At 49.9% G+C, this 14,358-nt stretch overlaps 1 protein-coding gene across 10 annotated transcripts in view; it reads right to left on the bottom strand.

Annotated features, from left to right (window-relative positions):
• The window catches only part of PPFIA1 (protein tyrosine phosphatase, receptor type, f polypeptide (PTPRF), interacting protein (liprin), alpha 1), a 54,300-nt gene that overhangs the window by 21,367 nt on the left and 18,575 nt on the right, over positions 1-14,358 (bottom strand). For 6 of the 10 annotated variants that reach the window (XM_014538138.1, XM_014538135.1, XM_014538137.1 and 3 more), the window contains exons 9-18: positions 13,316-13,450; positions 12,159-12,233; positions 11,720-11,803; positions 8,975-9,106; positions 7,529-7,591; positions 6,674-6,753; positions 4,778-4,913; positions 3,557-3,780; positions 2,204-2,432; positions 217-246 (exon numbers count right to left, since the gene is read on the bottom strand). In XM_014538138.1, the coding sequence (XP_014393624.1) occupies positions 217-246; positions 2,204-2,432; positions 3,557-3,780; positions 4,778-4,913; positions 6,674-6,753; positions 7,529-7,591; positions 8,975-9,106; positions 11,720-11,803; positions 12,159-12,233; positions 13,316-13,450 (1,188 nt within the window). The remainder of the gene's footprint in view (positions 1-216; positions 247-2,203; positions 2,433-3,556; positions 3,781-4,777; positions 4,914-6,673; positions 6,754-7,528; positions 7,592-8,974; positions 9,107-11,719; positions 11,804-12,158; positions 12,234-13,315; positions 13,451-14,358) is intronic. The other 4 variants (XM_014538139.1, XM_014538143.1, XM_014538136.1 and 1 more) reach the window with 3 other exon arrangements.

The following is a 14,358-nucleotide window of genomic DNA, read 5'->3' as shown; positions in this document are numbered from 1 at the left end:
TAATAGTCAAACACCACGTTTGTTATAAACATGAAAGCAGCGACTGAAAGGCAACCAGGTGGGAGGAAGGCCAACGCTTATGCCCATCATGGGTTCTGTGGAACCACCAAGGACCTATTTCTAACAGTGTCATTACCTGCCCTCGGTGCGCATGTATATACAGTGACAGACACTCTTCACAGAGAAACAAAGGCACGTTACATCACGAAAATTTACCTTTCTACGATGTTTCCTTAAATCACTAGGCTGACAGATGCATGCAAAGAAAGGAAGAAAAACCAGGTTTACTGCACACTTTGATGTTAAAAATCCAACCATCAGTATATACAGGCAAATACATTTAAAAAAGAATGACAGGACAAATATAAGTGAGCTAAGATTTAGAAAAAAAAAGTAACTGGAAATAGAACATTTTTCACCAAAAATTTAAATATAAGTTATTCAAAATTTACTAGAGAAATACCACAAATTGTTACTCAAGGAAATAAAATTCTATTACAACATATAAGATTAATTAAAATAATGCAATCTATGTAACAATAGTTGTCTATTCTAAGCCAAACTTCTCTATTCTTCCATTTTTCTTAATGAAGAACAAGTTACACTTCAAATGATCAGTCTAATACCTGTTATAAAACTGAACAAATCTACTTGGAGTTAATCACCTGTTGGATGTTAATGTAAAATCCTTGCCTAGAATTTAATTTAAAATGCTCAAAAAAAAGTTTTATTGACTAAAGCAGGGAACCCCCTGAAAATCTGTAAGAATAAAAGCTAGAATAAGTAGGTGGAATCTTCACATTCTGTAATTCATGATCTTTAAATTAGAAAAGTAGTCTGTTAAAAGTATTAACTGTGCATGTTCAGTAAGTTGATGCTATTGATGGTCTTGAATACAGCATCACAACCAGAAGGTATACTGTTTGTGTCAAGATTCCATTAATCCTACACTTAGTGGATTATTTCTTCACATTTGTAGAGGTAACATTTCACTTACGAATTACACACATCCTATAGTTTTGAGTAAAACCACTCTGATCCATCTATATCATGCCTATATCCTCATCTAAAATATATCATCATTGCGGGGAAAAACACTATTCAATGAAAAATGAAGAAAAAGCATAAAGTCACCAATGAGCTGAGCGTGAACTGTCACTCCCCATGGACCACATGGCTGCTGTCACTTGGGCATGTGGTGGAGGTATTGCAGCCAGGGAGAGGGGAAGGGAGGGAGGAATAGACTACGGGGGGATGGGGGACAGGGGAACTGAGGCCTAGATGAATGGTGATTAAACAAACAAAAGGATGATGCAGGAGATCAAAACCAAATGCAGCAGACACAGGCCAGCCAGCATGCAGAACTACACACAAGGGGAAAATATCCAGCCTGTTTATAAATTCTCAGAGAAAATAAACATGAAACCATAAGTGAAATTGTCAGAAAGTTTAAAATACTAGCTAATTAGCTAATGATGTAAGTTACGGAGAGTATGTCACATGCCACCGGAATGATGCAGAGGTGATGTGGCTATCTGCTGGCGGACAGTGTGGCTGAGGGTGAAGCTGGGCAGTGTGGCTGAAAGTGAGTGTGGGTGGGACAGGAAAGGTCGGTGGTGCGGCTGCACAGCACGCTGTCGGTCAGTGTGCAATGTGAGGCAGTGCTCATGCAAACCTAAACCAGATGCGTCAGCAAGGGTATCGCTCTGTCACCAGGGCCATAGGTCACTGCATTTCCAGATGCTTCCTAGGAAGCCACTCGGCTCTTCATGGATGGCTGCTGGTCTCCCAAGGACCGGTCTGCCTTGCTTGGTTGCTGTTTTCTGACGGCAGGCCCTGTACCCGCCAGTTAGGCAACCCTAATGTAAAGGAAGACGGCCTTGGCCTTGGTACACGTCTCTATGAGCTACGAGGCTGCCTATACTTACTCTGTTAAACTGTCCATTCCTAAAAAACGGAAATACTCCCCTTTGAAGCTGCCATGCCCAATTGGTCCTCCGAGAAGTAAAATTCATTTGTCACCGTGCTGCTGTCGAATGACTGATGACATACCAGCTGGTTTTCAAAACCTTGGACTTCCAAGCATAACATATGCGAAGCAAAATACCTGATTTTCTTCTGGGTCAAACAAAAAGCACATGTGCAGTGTCCGAGACAGAACTCGCTGGATGGGGAGTGCAGCGGGGAATAGGCAAACACTTACCAGAGTCATGATGCCTAGTCTGTCCACTTCCCGAGCGGGGCTGTGCGGGATGCGTCGAGGGGTGGACCGACCGCTGTTTGGAGGGGAGGAGCCCGCGAGTGAGGACGCAGGATATGGAATGGAGCTCATGGATCTGAAACGACCGAGGTTGTCCAGGCTCCCACTGCCAACTCGGCTTTCGATCTCCTCGGCCCGCTGCTCCGTGCTCTCCTTTTCCTCCTGAATCAACCTGGACAAACACAGACAGGCCATCCGCTGTCAGCAGCAGCACCCACACCACTGTGCAGAAACCGTGTGCAGGTGAGGGGCATTTCTGCCGTGTTAGCTGTACAAGAACAAGATCTGGTGGCCGCGCCACCTGCATCTACGGCAGGCTCAGCACGCTGTGCTCTTCACGTGGCCTCGGGACCAACCGGGTGTGTGGCTGCATCAGGTCTGAGCAGGGCGGGCCTCAGGGCACCCTGGTCATGGCTGCGCCCCAACACCTAAGGCCTCCTAAGCCCAGGCAATTCTTTGAATCCTGCCCGAGATGGCCCACTCTTGTACATTTACTACTAGAACTGCTGGGAGGTTTCTAAGGAAACCCCTTTAAAATACTGATGAGCCTAAAAGACCGCACACACCCCTTGTGACCAGCACTGTCCCACAATGCACCAGTCCCTGTGCTGTGTTAATTTAATACGGCCAAGTGCAAACACCAAGGGGATTTGCCAACCTTCACACCTTAGCTTTCCTGTTTGAAGTGGCTGTGTGACACACACCAGCACTCTGCAGGGCTGGAGGACGCACATGTGGCAGGTAGCCCCCACCCGGCAGCCTCCCAGGCGGGCAAAGCTCCAGGGCCCTCCAGCTGGGTCCTCAGCTTTTGGGGATGGAACTGAACACCTCTCACCCTGCCACAGCACCTTACACAAATGTGCCGACACCACAGTTGTAGAGGGAAGGCCCTGGCTGACTGAATTCCATAATAAAGGGCAATTTCAAAACTTAAAAACCCTTCAAACAGAACTGAAGTATTATTCTAGACCAGTGGTTCTCAACCTTCTGGCCCTTTAAATACAGTTCCTCATGTTGTGACCCAACCATAAAATTATTTTCATTGCTACTTCATAACTGTAATGTTGCTGTTATGAATCGTAATGTAAATATCTGATATGCAGGATGGTCTTAGGCGACCCCAGTGAAAGGGTCATTCGACCGCCAAAGGGGTCGCGACCCACAGGTTGAGAACCACTGTTCTAGACCATTTAGACACTGCTCGCTGCACCTGCTCCAGCCTTCTCTAAGTGGGGTACAGTTCCCCGGGGACACTGTCTGTGTGCCGGGCATAACCCTATGTACAACCCCATATACCTGATCTCCTTGTTGATGGCGTCCAGCTGCTCCTGCAGCATCATGGCCAGCGTCTGAGCGTCGGCCTGCCCACTGGGCGACAGCAGCGCCGACGAGCTGAAGAGAGTGTCCCCTTCATCCTCGCCGTCTGACAGGTCGACATCGCTCTCAAACGCCTGTGCCACGTTGGCCAGGACGCTGGCTTGCTGGGCACGCTCCCAATCCTGCTCGTTCAGAGTCTGTACCTGTGAACAGAAACCCCATCTCAGCAAAGATACAAGAGTATAGCCATAGTCAGAGCAACTTTAAGGGAGTCAAAGTCAAAAGTTTTCAAAAATTTCTAAATCAAGCCCGATTCTCGAAAAATGGGCCACGCTACAAGCTGCTGGCATCCATCAAGATAAGCCAGTGAATGTTAATTTAATTAGCGAGCGAATGCTCATTTAAGTTAAAATAAAATGCTTAGCCTGGCTGGCGTGGCTCAGTGGTTGAGCGTCAACCTATAAACCAGAAGGTCAGGGTTTGATTCCCGGTCAGGGCACATGCCCGAGTTGTGGGCTCAGTCCCCAGTGGAGGGCGTGCAGGAGGCAGCCAATCAATGATTCTCATCATTGATGTTTCTGTCTCTCTCCTTCTCCCTTCCTCTCTGAAATAAATAAAAATAATATATATATACACACTCTTAAAAAAAAAAAGATAAATATTGTTGACCCTTGAACAATACAGGGTTAGGGGTGCCAACCCCCTGCACAGTCATAAATCTATGTATAACTTTTGACTCCCCCAAAACTTAACTACTGACAGCCCATTGTTGACTGGAAGTCTTATCAATAAGATAGTCAATTAACACATACTTTGTCTTACATCATACACTGTACTTATAAATACATTCACGATGCTGTACCTATTCATAGATACCTAGTCCTAAGTGTAAGTGGTCTGTTTACACGTTGGAAAATTCCACAGATAAGCTACCTGCACAGTTCAAAACCGTGTTGTTCAAGGGTTGACTATACATGCACTCACTTATTCTTCACTACTACTTCAAGACTACTAATCGGCATTGTGTTAGAAAAAAATAGCACACCTCAAAAATAAACTTTTAGCTAGAAAAAGGGACATGGGGGGGAGGGAAAGAGAACGTGACCTATTGACACTGTAATTCCAAAACAGTCTCAAAACTATGAGATAAACAGGTGACTTGTGCAGGCAGGTGACCCGGGGAGAAGATGGAGCGCTTGCCTTGGAAGGCTCGTCCCGCAGCGCTGCCACGCGGCCTTTCTGGGGGCGCCGCAACACCGCGCTGCTGCTGTAGGAGTCCGTGGGACCGTCTGCCACGGGGAACCTGAAGTCTGGGACGCTGCCCAAGTGGGGTCGGCTGAAACATGGGAAAAAAGCATTATTAGAAGAAAGTGAACTAACTTTGTTGGTCAGGCCAGACCTGTCAATCTGGGAAATAAATAAATTTATGGCAAGGTCTTCACGGAGGGCACAGAGGGGCCTCTGCTTGCTCCAATGCCCACGCCCCGCCAATCTTTCCTCTTTCAGCCCCTCCAGGAGGGTAACCTCGATGCCCAGGGAAACCAATGCGACACCGCAAACGTGACCCTCAGAACTGTCCCTTGGTCAGGCTGCGCAGCCTGGGTCAGCTCCGCTTTCTCCCTGATTGACCAGGGGGCACACCCGCATGTCACTCCTGGCCTCCAACTGCTTACTTTCCCATCTGCCAACAACCACCGTGTGAGGCTGCCGGCCCCCAGCCCCCACCTGTGAGGCTGCCTCAAGTGCACCCTGGAGGACCTGCTGCAGGAGCCCCTGAACCCCAGCTGGCACTGACAGGAACTGGACTTGGCAGCTTGCTTTCATGTTTCCAAATCCAAAGCACAGACCAGTGTGCAATCAGGTTAGCAGACACACAACACTGTTGGCTGGAGGAATCTCCCGAACAGTGGCCAGGCCTGGACACCCCGGATGGAGATGCTGAAGGAGCCACTACCTGTCCCTAGGAGGCCTGCCGAGGACCTGGTCAGCGGGGGACGGAGCGCACTGCCCAGAGGTCCCGCCTTCACTGGGCAGGGCACCACACTCAGTCCTGCCACCGTCACCTGGGAAACAAGGGTGCTGCCTTCATCCTCAAAAGTCCTTAGGATCTGGGGAGATAAAACCCACCCACCTGATCAAAGTAAGTTAACGGGTCCCCTTGTGCCTGGGCACGCGACCTGCGGACAGGGCCAGTGGGACATGCCAACTCATCCCCTTTGGTTCCCACACCTCTACATTCTTTCAAGAAATGTCTCTGAAATGCTGCTCAGACTTATTGCTCGTCTAAAGATGTCCATGTGGGGAATTTCCTCTTTCCCTTGTCCTAATGAACTGCTCCTTCCTCCTCAGCAGGGTTCCAGCTGTGGTGGGGCTGGACCTTGTTTCACACCAGCTGAAAGCCACACGTACAGTCCTGCACGTCATTCTGGATGATTCTCGGTTTCTCCAGAGTCCACAAGTGCCTACTCCTGACACCGTTCTCCAGGCTGCCTCGCCTCCCCACTGCCACCACCCTGCAGCTAGTCCCCTCAGGAGCGAGGCTCTTGTCCATATGCAGTCTATTTACGGAAGCCCGTCCATCAGCTGCCTTTCCCACTCTGCCTGGACTCTCTCCTCTCGCTCCAGAAGGTCACAAAACAAGCTGACTGACCCCACTGCAAAGTCACGCCCAGAAGCTGAGCTCATGCCTGCTTCTCTTTACCCTCCCAGCCAATGCCTGTCCCAGGCGCTCTGCGAGGTGTCTTTCCCCACCTCCGGCTCCTCTGTGAAATCTGCAGGTTTGCCTCCTCGAAGCCTCTCCTGCCACTGTCCCCCCACACAGCCTCTCCGTCCCTGTGCCGTGACTGTCACTCCCGGGGTCCGATGCTCACTGAGGCCCTGGGCTTTGCCTGCCTATCCCTACAGCACCAGGGCCTTGTTCTGCGGGGCCTTCCAGTGAACACACCCATGAACTGATCACCCGCCTTCCACACCTCCTCCAGGTGCTGAGCCCGGCCTGACCTCTGGGGCCCAGCCAAGCTGCAGCCAGTGATGCTGCCCACCCAGCCAGGCACGCGCCCTGTGCACACAGGACAGGGGCGGAGGCCGACTTCATACCTGTGATGAAGGGAAGCACCTCTGAGCCGCATCTGGCTCAGTTCAGCCCTCAAAGCTTCGATGTTCAGTACCAGCTGATTCTGCAAAACAGCAAGTGACACCCATTGAAGATCTCAGGATGCAAATTCTTCGCACAATAGGTTAACTGAACAGTGACAAGTACCAAGCGCTTTAATTCTGAGAACATTTTCTCCAAAAGTCCTAATGTAAACAGACCCCCCCCCAACCCCCAACGAATAATTGCACACCTGCACTCACCTACCATTTGTATGCTCAACCTCCTTTCTATACGCTGCAAAACATTAAGTCAAGCTAACAAAAAGCTGTTCCAGGCACCCCTAAGCTGTGCCTCAGTGCTATCCCAAGTAGCTCCTATAGTGGCCCCACGTGGCCACGGAGCACTCGAAGGGGCAGTCCCAGTTGAGATGTGTGGTGACTGTAAGACACACTGGATTTCAAGCTTCATATGATAAAAAGCATGGGGAGGAGCTCATCAGTTTTTATATTCATTACATGACAAAGTAACATTTCGATTCTCCTGGGTTAAACACAATTACTTTCACCTGTCCTTGCACTGTTTAAATGTGGGCCGCTAGGATCAGGCGTGGCTCAGTGTCTTCCTACTGGCCGGGCCTGTGCTAGGTGGAAGGTTTGTGGTTCTGTCGTAGCTTTCCGGTGAAGCCAGAAGGAAGCAGTCCTGGGCCACGTGCACCACCAGACGCACAGCCACGGAGCAGTGGGCTCGCACAGAGAAGCCGCCCTCAGCACCCCCCATGCCGCAGCGGTCACAGCAGCACTGGACGCAGCTCTGTTCTGCTCTCAATGGGGGTCTAAATGGGTTACAGACTTAAGTACCTTATCATGTTGAGTTTCTTCTAATTGCTTTTTTGCATCTTCAACTTCACGTACTAGAGAATTCTGAAAAAGATACAGTGCTTTAGTGTTGATTCAGGACAATGCTCCACGTGATCTCAGATGGCTACGTTTCTGTTTAAAATAATGAAGTACCTCAGCAAAGGTATGAGGCATAAGAATGTACTGCTGAGCAGCACCACACTCCCAGAGTGAGGCCAGAGGAACCGTGAACAGTCCCTGGTAAGGTAAACGTACTTTTCTGACTGCCTTCCGAATGCTGGTGTGGCACATTCACTTTAATTGTTACACTGGTCTGCAGTGGCCTTTAGGCCAGTAGGGAAAGCTAACACAGGTTCAAATGCAGGGTTCAGCTCCCAGGTAAAAACATTCCTGCCTGCCCAGCCAGTGTGGCTCAGTGGTTGAGCAGCGACCTATGAACCAAGAGGTCATGGTTCGATTCCCAGTCAAGGCATATGCCAGGTTGTGGTCTCAATCACTGATGTGGGGAGTGTAGGAGGCAGCCAATCAATGATTCTCTCTCATCATTGATGTTTCTCTCTCTCTCTCCCTCTCCCTTCTTCTCTGAAATCAATAAAAATAAATAAAAATTAAAAACATTCGTGCCTTCGGGCTGGCCCACTGATCAGGGATGTGTGTCACCAACCATCCTGTGCAGCTCGGACAATGCGTTTCATAGTGTCTGATGTGTCGCACCATCAGTAGAGATCACTGGTCTCTCTCAAATGAGCATGACCAAGTGCCAATCCCAACCAAGATTCTGGGTCGCATCTCTAGGTACACTGGTGCCATCAGAACAATTTTATTGACCTGGACCCCACTGGCTCCCACTGGGGTCCTGACAGATCCTAGAATGTGCCTCTTCTCAGTCACAGCTAAGAATTCCATGGCGACAGCAGCAAAAGCTCAGGCTCAGACACTTTCCAAACCAAATGGAAAGAGAGAAGGCACGTGGTAGAATGGGACTGAGACAGAAATCAACTTCCAATGCAAGAGCAACAAAGGGGTGAGGGCTGGGCCTCCCAAAAGATTCTAGTGTAGGGGTTGGTAAACTGGTGCCTGTCGGTGAAATCCAGCCCACAGCCTCTTCCTGTCAATCAATTTTTATTAGAACACAGCATACCAACTGATTTACATACTGTGTCTTTGGCTGCTTGCATGTTCATTGATTAGCATGGAATTATTTTACTCAGTTTGTAATTATTAGCAAAAGTGTAAAATATTTACACTTGAAATTCTGCTCCTTGAAAGAAACGGTTTACTGACTCCTGCTCTAGAGAATAAGAATGACAAACGATTTTCCATGTACGCAAACTGCGCAAAGACATGGCCAGTGAGAGCCACTTCCGCTGGAAGATACTGTCTGCTTTCCGCACTGGCATTGACCGTTAGGCACTGTGGGGCGGGAATGCCCTCAGGGCAACCAACCTTCTCTTCCAGAGCAGCCATCCTCTCCTTAAGGTGAAGCTGAAGTCTCTCATTCGATTCTGAAAGGAGCCTGTCAACAGTTTCTGATAAGCGTTTATTATGTTCTTCATTCATCTTTTCTCTCTGCCGTGCCTAAAACAGGAGAAACAGAAAATCAGCGCCCTGGCTGGTTTGGCTCAGTGGATGGGGCGTCAGCCTGTGGACTGAGGGGTCCTGGGTTCCATTCCGGTCGGGACACATGGGTTGCAGGCCGTTTATTATGTTCTTCATTCATCTTTTCTCTCTGCCGTGCCTAAAACAGGAGAAACAGAAAATCAGCGCCCTGGCTGGTTTGGCTCAGTGGATGGGGCGTCAGCCTGTGGACTGAGGGGTCCTGGGTTCCATTCCGGTCGGGACACATGCCCGGGTTGCAGGCTCAATCCTCAGTGGGGGGCGTGCAGGAGGCAGCCGATCGATGATTCTCATCATTGATGTTTCTCTCTCTCTCCCTTCTTCTCCGAAATCAATAAAAATATATTAAAAAACAAACAAAAAAACACTTAGCAACTTCCAGCAAAGGCAGGATCATTATTCTAAAAGTGCCAAGGGCCGACGGTGTGGGCGATCTGTGCCATCAGCCCTAGGCTGTCCCTCCCCGTCGCCTGTAGTGACGACAGGAGCACTAGGACCTACTCGCAGGTGCAGAGTCGCAGGGATGAGTCTGTGAGAGATCACCAAGGAGAAGGTCCTAGTGCTTCTGCTGAACGAAGCACTCGTGGGCCTCAGGAACCCCTCCAATCAGCTGCCAGACTGACGCAGGAGGCAGACTGACAGGCAGGAACAAGGGTGTTTATGGGGATCAGATTATGTACACACACTGGTGGAGGACCTTCCCCGCGTCTGGATTCAGGGGAGAAAAGAATTTAACCCACAAAGCAAAAGGTAAAAAAGTTCATTTTGGAAAAAAGTCAGTGGTAATAGAGAGACTTTCACTTGTTTTTCTTTATATTCCTACATCTCTTGAACATTTTATAATAAAGATTTATATTAAAAAATTACAAATACCTCAATTTCAAAATGTATTAGCAAAGTGATAAGTCTATAGTTGATAAAACCATCACCCATTTCATGGTTTAAAAAGCTTGCTTTTGCCCCATATCCTAAGTGCAGGGACAGGAAGTGCCAACAGGCAGCCAACTCAGGGTGGGCGCCGGAGCGTGGCAGGCGCTTCCCCAGGGGGAGGGCAGCGTGGCCAGGGGCTGAGAGGCGTGCTCAAGCCACGCTGCCCGGGTAGGAGTGGTGACCCCACAAGAACTCGCTGCGGGACTGTGCTTCAGTTTCCTCGTCTATAAAATGTGGTGCCAGTGTCTCCCTTTTCTCAATGGCCTTGTAAGGATTAAAGAGAAAGCCCTCCAAGCCATGCCTAACACTCTACAACCACCACCTGGAGGAGACCCCATACAGTAAGGTGTTAACATTCGAATATTTTGAGAGCAAAACTTAAAAGTTTACTTTGAATTGCCTTAGTTATACACAGAATCCCCATCTCAGCACCTGTCCTTCAACTCTATAAGCCAGTACTGAAAATAATAGAGAGGCTCAAGCAGTGTGACTCAGTGGTTGAGAGTCGACCTATGAACCAGTCACAGTTAAATTCCTGGTCAGGGCACATGCCCAGGTTGTGGGGCTCAATCCCCAGTGTGGGGCATGCAGGAGGCAGCCAATCAATGATTCTCTCTCCTTGATGTTTCTCTCTCTCTCCCCCTCACCTCTTTGAAATCAATAAAAATTAAAAAATAATAAAGTGCACCCCTAAATAGCCAAAAATCTAATTCTCCAAGAGGTGAACGTGTGCACGAGCCTGTGCGTGTGTGCCTGTGTGTGTGTGTGCATGAACCTGTGTATACCTGTGAAGGAGCATGTGTGCATATGTGTGTGTGCACATACTGGGGGGCAGGGGACTGCCCAGCATGGTCCCTTCATCAGAGTCAGAATCTTCTCTTTGTGGAAGCTCATGTCTGATGCTCGGCAGTCCATGACCAAGAATACAGTTTCTGGTGAAAACAAAATCTAACAGCCTTGAACTGATGTCATAAGGTGGATACCCGCTGGACCTGGGGCAGCCACTCGCTTTTCCCTGGATGTGCCATGCTGACCTCTGACGGACTCTTTGGGAAAAGCTTAGATCCACCCGGCACGCGCCCCACGACCCTGCTCGCGGACTCCTTCCATCACGGCTCAGCCAACAATCCTCATGTGCAGGAATGTCCATCCCTATGTATACCTTTACGTTGAGAGTAATAATTTGCTATTTCGGGATAGAGGTCAGGAACATAACCTGAATTTGGGACTCAGGTGCCATATCCTAAGCAAGCAGACTCTGCCTAGTCATTTCAGGGGACCCAGGCCAGCAACCTCAGTGTGTTTGAGGGGCGTCCATAAATCGGTCCCAGTGGTACCTGGAGCAATTCCCAACAAGCTCGTCAGGGCTGCAGGCAGCCTCCTTGGATGTGGGGATCCATCTGCCCCCTGCAGGACTGCCCGCAGGCACCAAGTTCTTTCCTGCTCCCAAGGGGACATAATGTTGCCTGTGTGGCAGGTGTCCCTATCAGCAAACAAAGCGCAGATGCGGCCACAAGGTAAATGCTCGCAGCAGAGGGAGAAGGGGACAGAGTCAGGGAAAGAGGAGAACTGAGCCTCCCGCCACCCGGTTGCCCCAGGCTCCACGCAGTGCTGGAGCAGACAGATGTCTGCTTGGCCACGTACCCGCTGCAGCTCCTGGTTCTTCTCCTCCAGCTGCGCCTCCATCTGGCACAGCTGCTCCTCAATGTTGCCGTGTCTCTCCTCAGCCTGTCGGCAAGAACAGTGTATAAGTTCAACTAACAGTGACGCGACTCTGGGGGCCGCATGCTGCAAACTAACTAAAGCGGTAGCAGAAAGCACACATGCTCCGTGCGGCGCTTCCACCCGACGGATGGAAGCGCTTCCTCATCCACCAGCACGTCCTGGGTGGCGGCATGTGTCAGTGGGAGGCAGCTGACCCTCTGAGGGTGGCTCTGGGTGCGGCTGGGGTGTGGTGAGCTCTGTGAGGAAACTGCCTCCCCCCATGCCCAGGCTCGGGCTTCCTCGTGTCCCCCGTCCTGAGCTTGCGTGCTGAGTGCGCATGGAGCAGAGCAGCAAGCACGACCCGACGCGGCACGACTACCTTCCTAAGCTGGGAAGTGAGTTCGCACAGTTTAGCTTCCTTAGCAGCAGAGCTTCCAGGAGACAAAAGGTCAGACTACAGGGCCGACCGGGGACAGAAGAGATGACAAGGACAGGAGAGGTGACAGAGGAGAGAAACCGAGACTTTAAACGCAGATCATGGTGGAAAGGAAGAGCTTCTGTCCCAGCTGTTAGCATGAACTCGCTCACGGGTCTGTGAGCACCTGTGTCATCTGACTGACCCCACGCTGGCCACACAGCATTCTGCCTGTCCTGCCCCTTCTAGCTCCTGAGCTCGAGCCAGTGAGACAAACCATCAGCAGGTGCTCCCCCACAGGCGCCTGGGCCGCTGGACCGCAGACCTGAGGCTCTCGTAGGCCCAGGAGGGCGGGGTGTCTGTGGCTATGCCCATCTTCCTCCTGTGGACCCGCCCAGCCCAAGCACCAGGACAGCATTCTGACATCGTCTTGTCATCTGTCTGCTTCCCCTGGGGTGAGGATGACTCTGAGAACAGGCACTGTGTCTTGCACATGCGTAGCCAATATTTGTTGAGCAAATGAATAAATTACTTAAAAAATTTATCGCCGAACCGGTTTGGCTCAGTGGATAGAGCGTCGGCCTGCGGACTCAAGGGTCCCAGGTTCGATTCCGGTCAAGGGCATGTACCTTGGTTGCGGGCACATCCCTACTGGGGGCTGTGCAGGAGGCAGCTGATCGATCTCTCTCATCGATGTTTCTAACTCTCTATCCCTCTCCCTTCTTCTCTGTAAAAATTCAATAAAATATATTTTAAAAAAAAATTGTTTATTACAAATCCACTCTGACTGTCTTTAGAAGAGAGTGGTCCTCCCCTACTTCTGAGAAGCCCTTCCCTTCCTCTCCACAAAGCTTCCATCCGGGACCTTGAGCTGCTGACTTAACTCCAAGAAGCAGTGACTCTTAGAGCATCCACGCTGGGGACAAACAGTACACGCCTGACAAACTGGAGGGAAATCAACATCAGGATAACAAATAAATGGGGGTATGCCTGACATTTAAGAAGTGTTCCACTCTCAAACAAAACAGCACTAAAAACCAGTCAGGCTATTTCAGGGATTTTGGGCTAATGATGTAAGACCAATGACCATTGTGTGTAAGGGAAGGAAGCCGGGGAAGCACCTTGGAGAGCGCGGCCACCCGTTGGGCCAGCTCAGCCTCCACCTCAGGGAGTGTCTCCGCCTTCCGCAGGGTCTGCTGCAGCTTCTGCTCCGCCAGCTCCAAGCGCTCCTGCAACTGGCGGTTCTTATCCTCAGTCTGTGGAGAGAGAGCAGAGAAGCGAGTGGGAACAGCTCTTCCAGTCATTCTGGTTTGTGTGTGTGTGTTTTTTAAAATATATTTTATTGATTTCAGAGAGGGAGAGGGAGAGATAGAAACATCAATGATGATAGAATCATCGATCAGCTGCCCCCTGCAAGCCCCCTACTGATGATTGAGCCTGCAACCTGGGCATGTGTCCTAATCAGAATCCAACCGGCAACCTCTGGGTGCACAGGACGATGCCCACCCACCTGAGCCACAGCAGCTGGGGCAGCCACTCTGTCTTTAATAAACTAAGACAAATCTGAATGCTGACATCGAAGTTAGTTCTGATGGGAGAACTCTTCCTGCGAGGAGTTCACAACCACTTTCTTGGGCTTGACTTCAATTGCAAAACACCTTTGGCCAGAGTACTTGCCTTTCCTAAGTATCATTAAAGAAATCTTCCCAGAAATACAAGTTTCTACACACTAAAGAAACATGCTGGTCCCTTTTCAGTGGGGACTGAGGAGAACCAGGCCCCTCTCACAGCTGACCACCACGGCGTGGCTCCATCTCCTCGGAAAGGGAGGGCCCCCCCCCCCCAAGAGGATGCCTACAAAATGCCTCTCAAGTTATTTTTGTTTTTTAATATATTTTTATTGACTTCATGGAGGAAGGGAGAAGGAGAGAGAGAGAAACATCGATGAGAGAGAATCATCGATCGGCTGCCTCCTGTATACCCCACACTGGGGATTGAGCCTGCAACCTGGGGATGTACCCAGCCAGGGAATCGAACTATGACCTCCTGGTTCATAGGTTGATGCTCAACCACTGAGCCACGCCAGCTGGGCTCAAGTTATTTTTGTAAATGTAGGATTAGTCTTTTTTAAAAAAAATCCTCATACTCTACAAAAATTTCAATG

This window comes from Myotis brandtii, unplaced genomic scaffold (genome assembly GCF_000412655.1).
Source record: "Myotis brandtii unplaced genomic scaffold, ASM41265v1 scaffold187, whole genome shotgun sequence".
NCBI classification, from domain to species: domain Eukaryota; kingdom Metazoa; phylum Chordata; class Mammalia; order Chiroptera; family Vespertilionidae; genus Myotis; species Myotis brandtii.
This window is presented reverse-complemented; position numbering and strand designations above follow the sequence as displayed.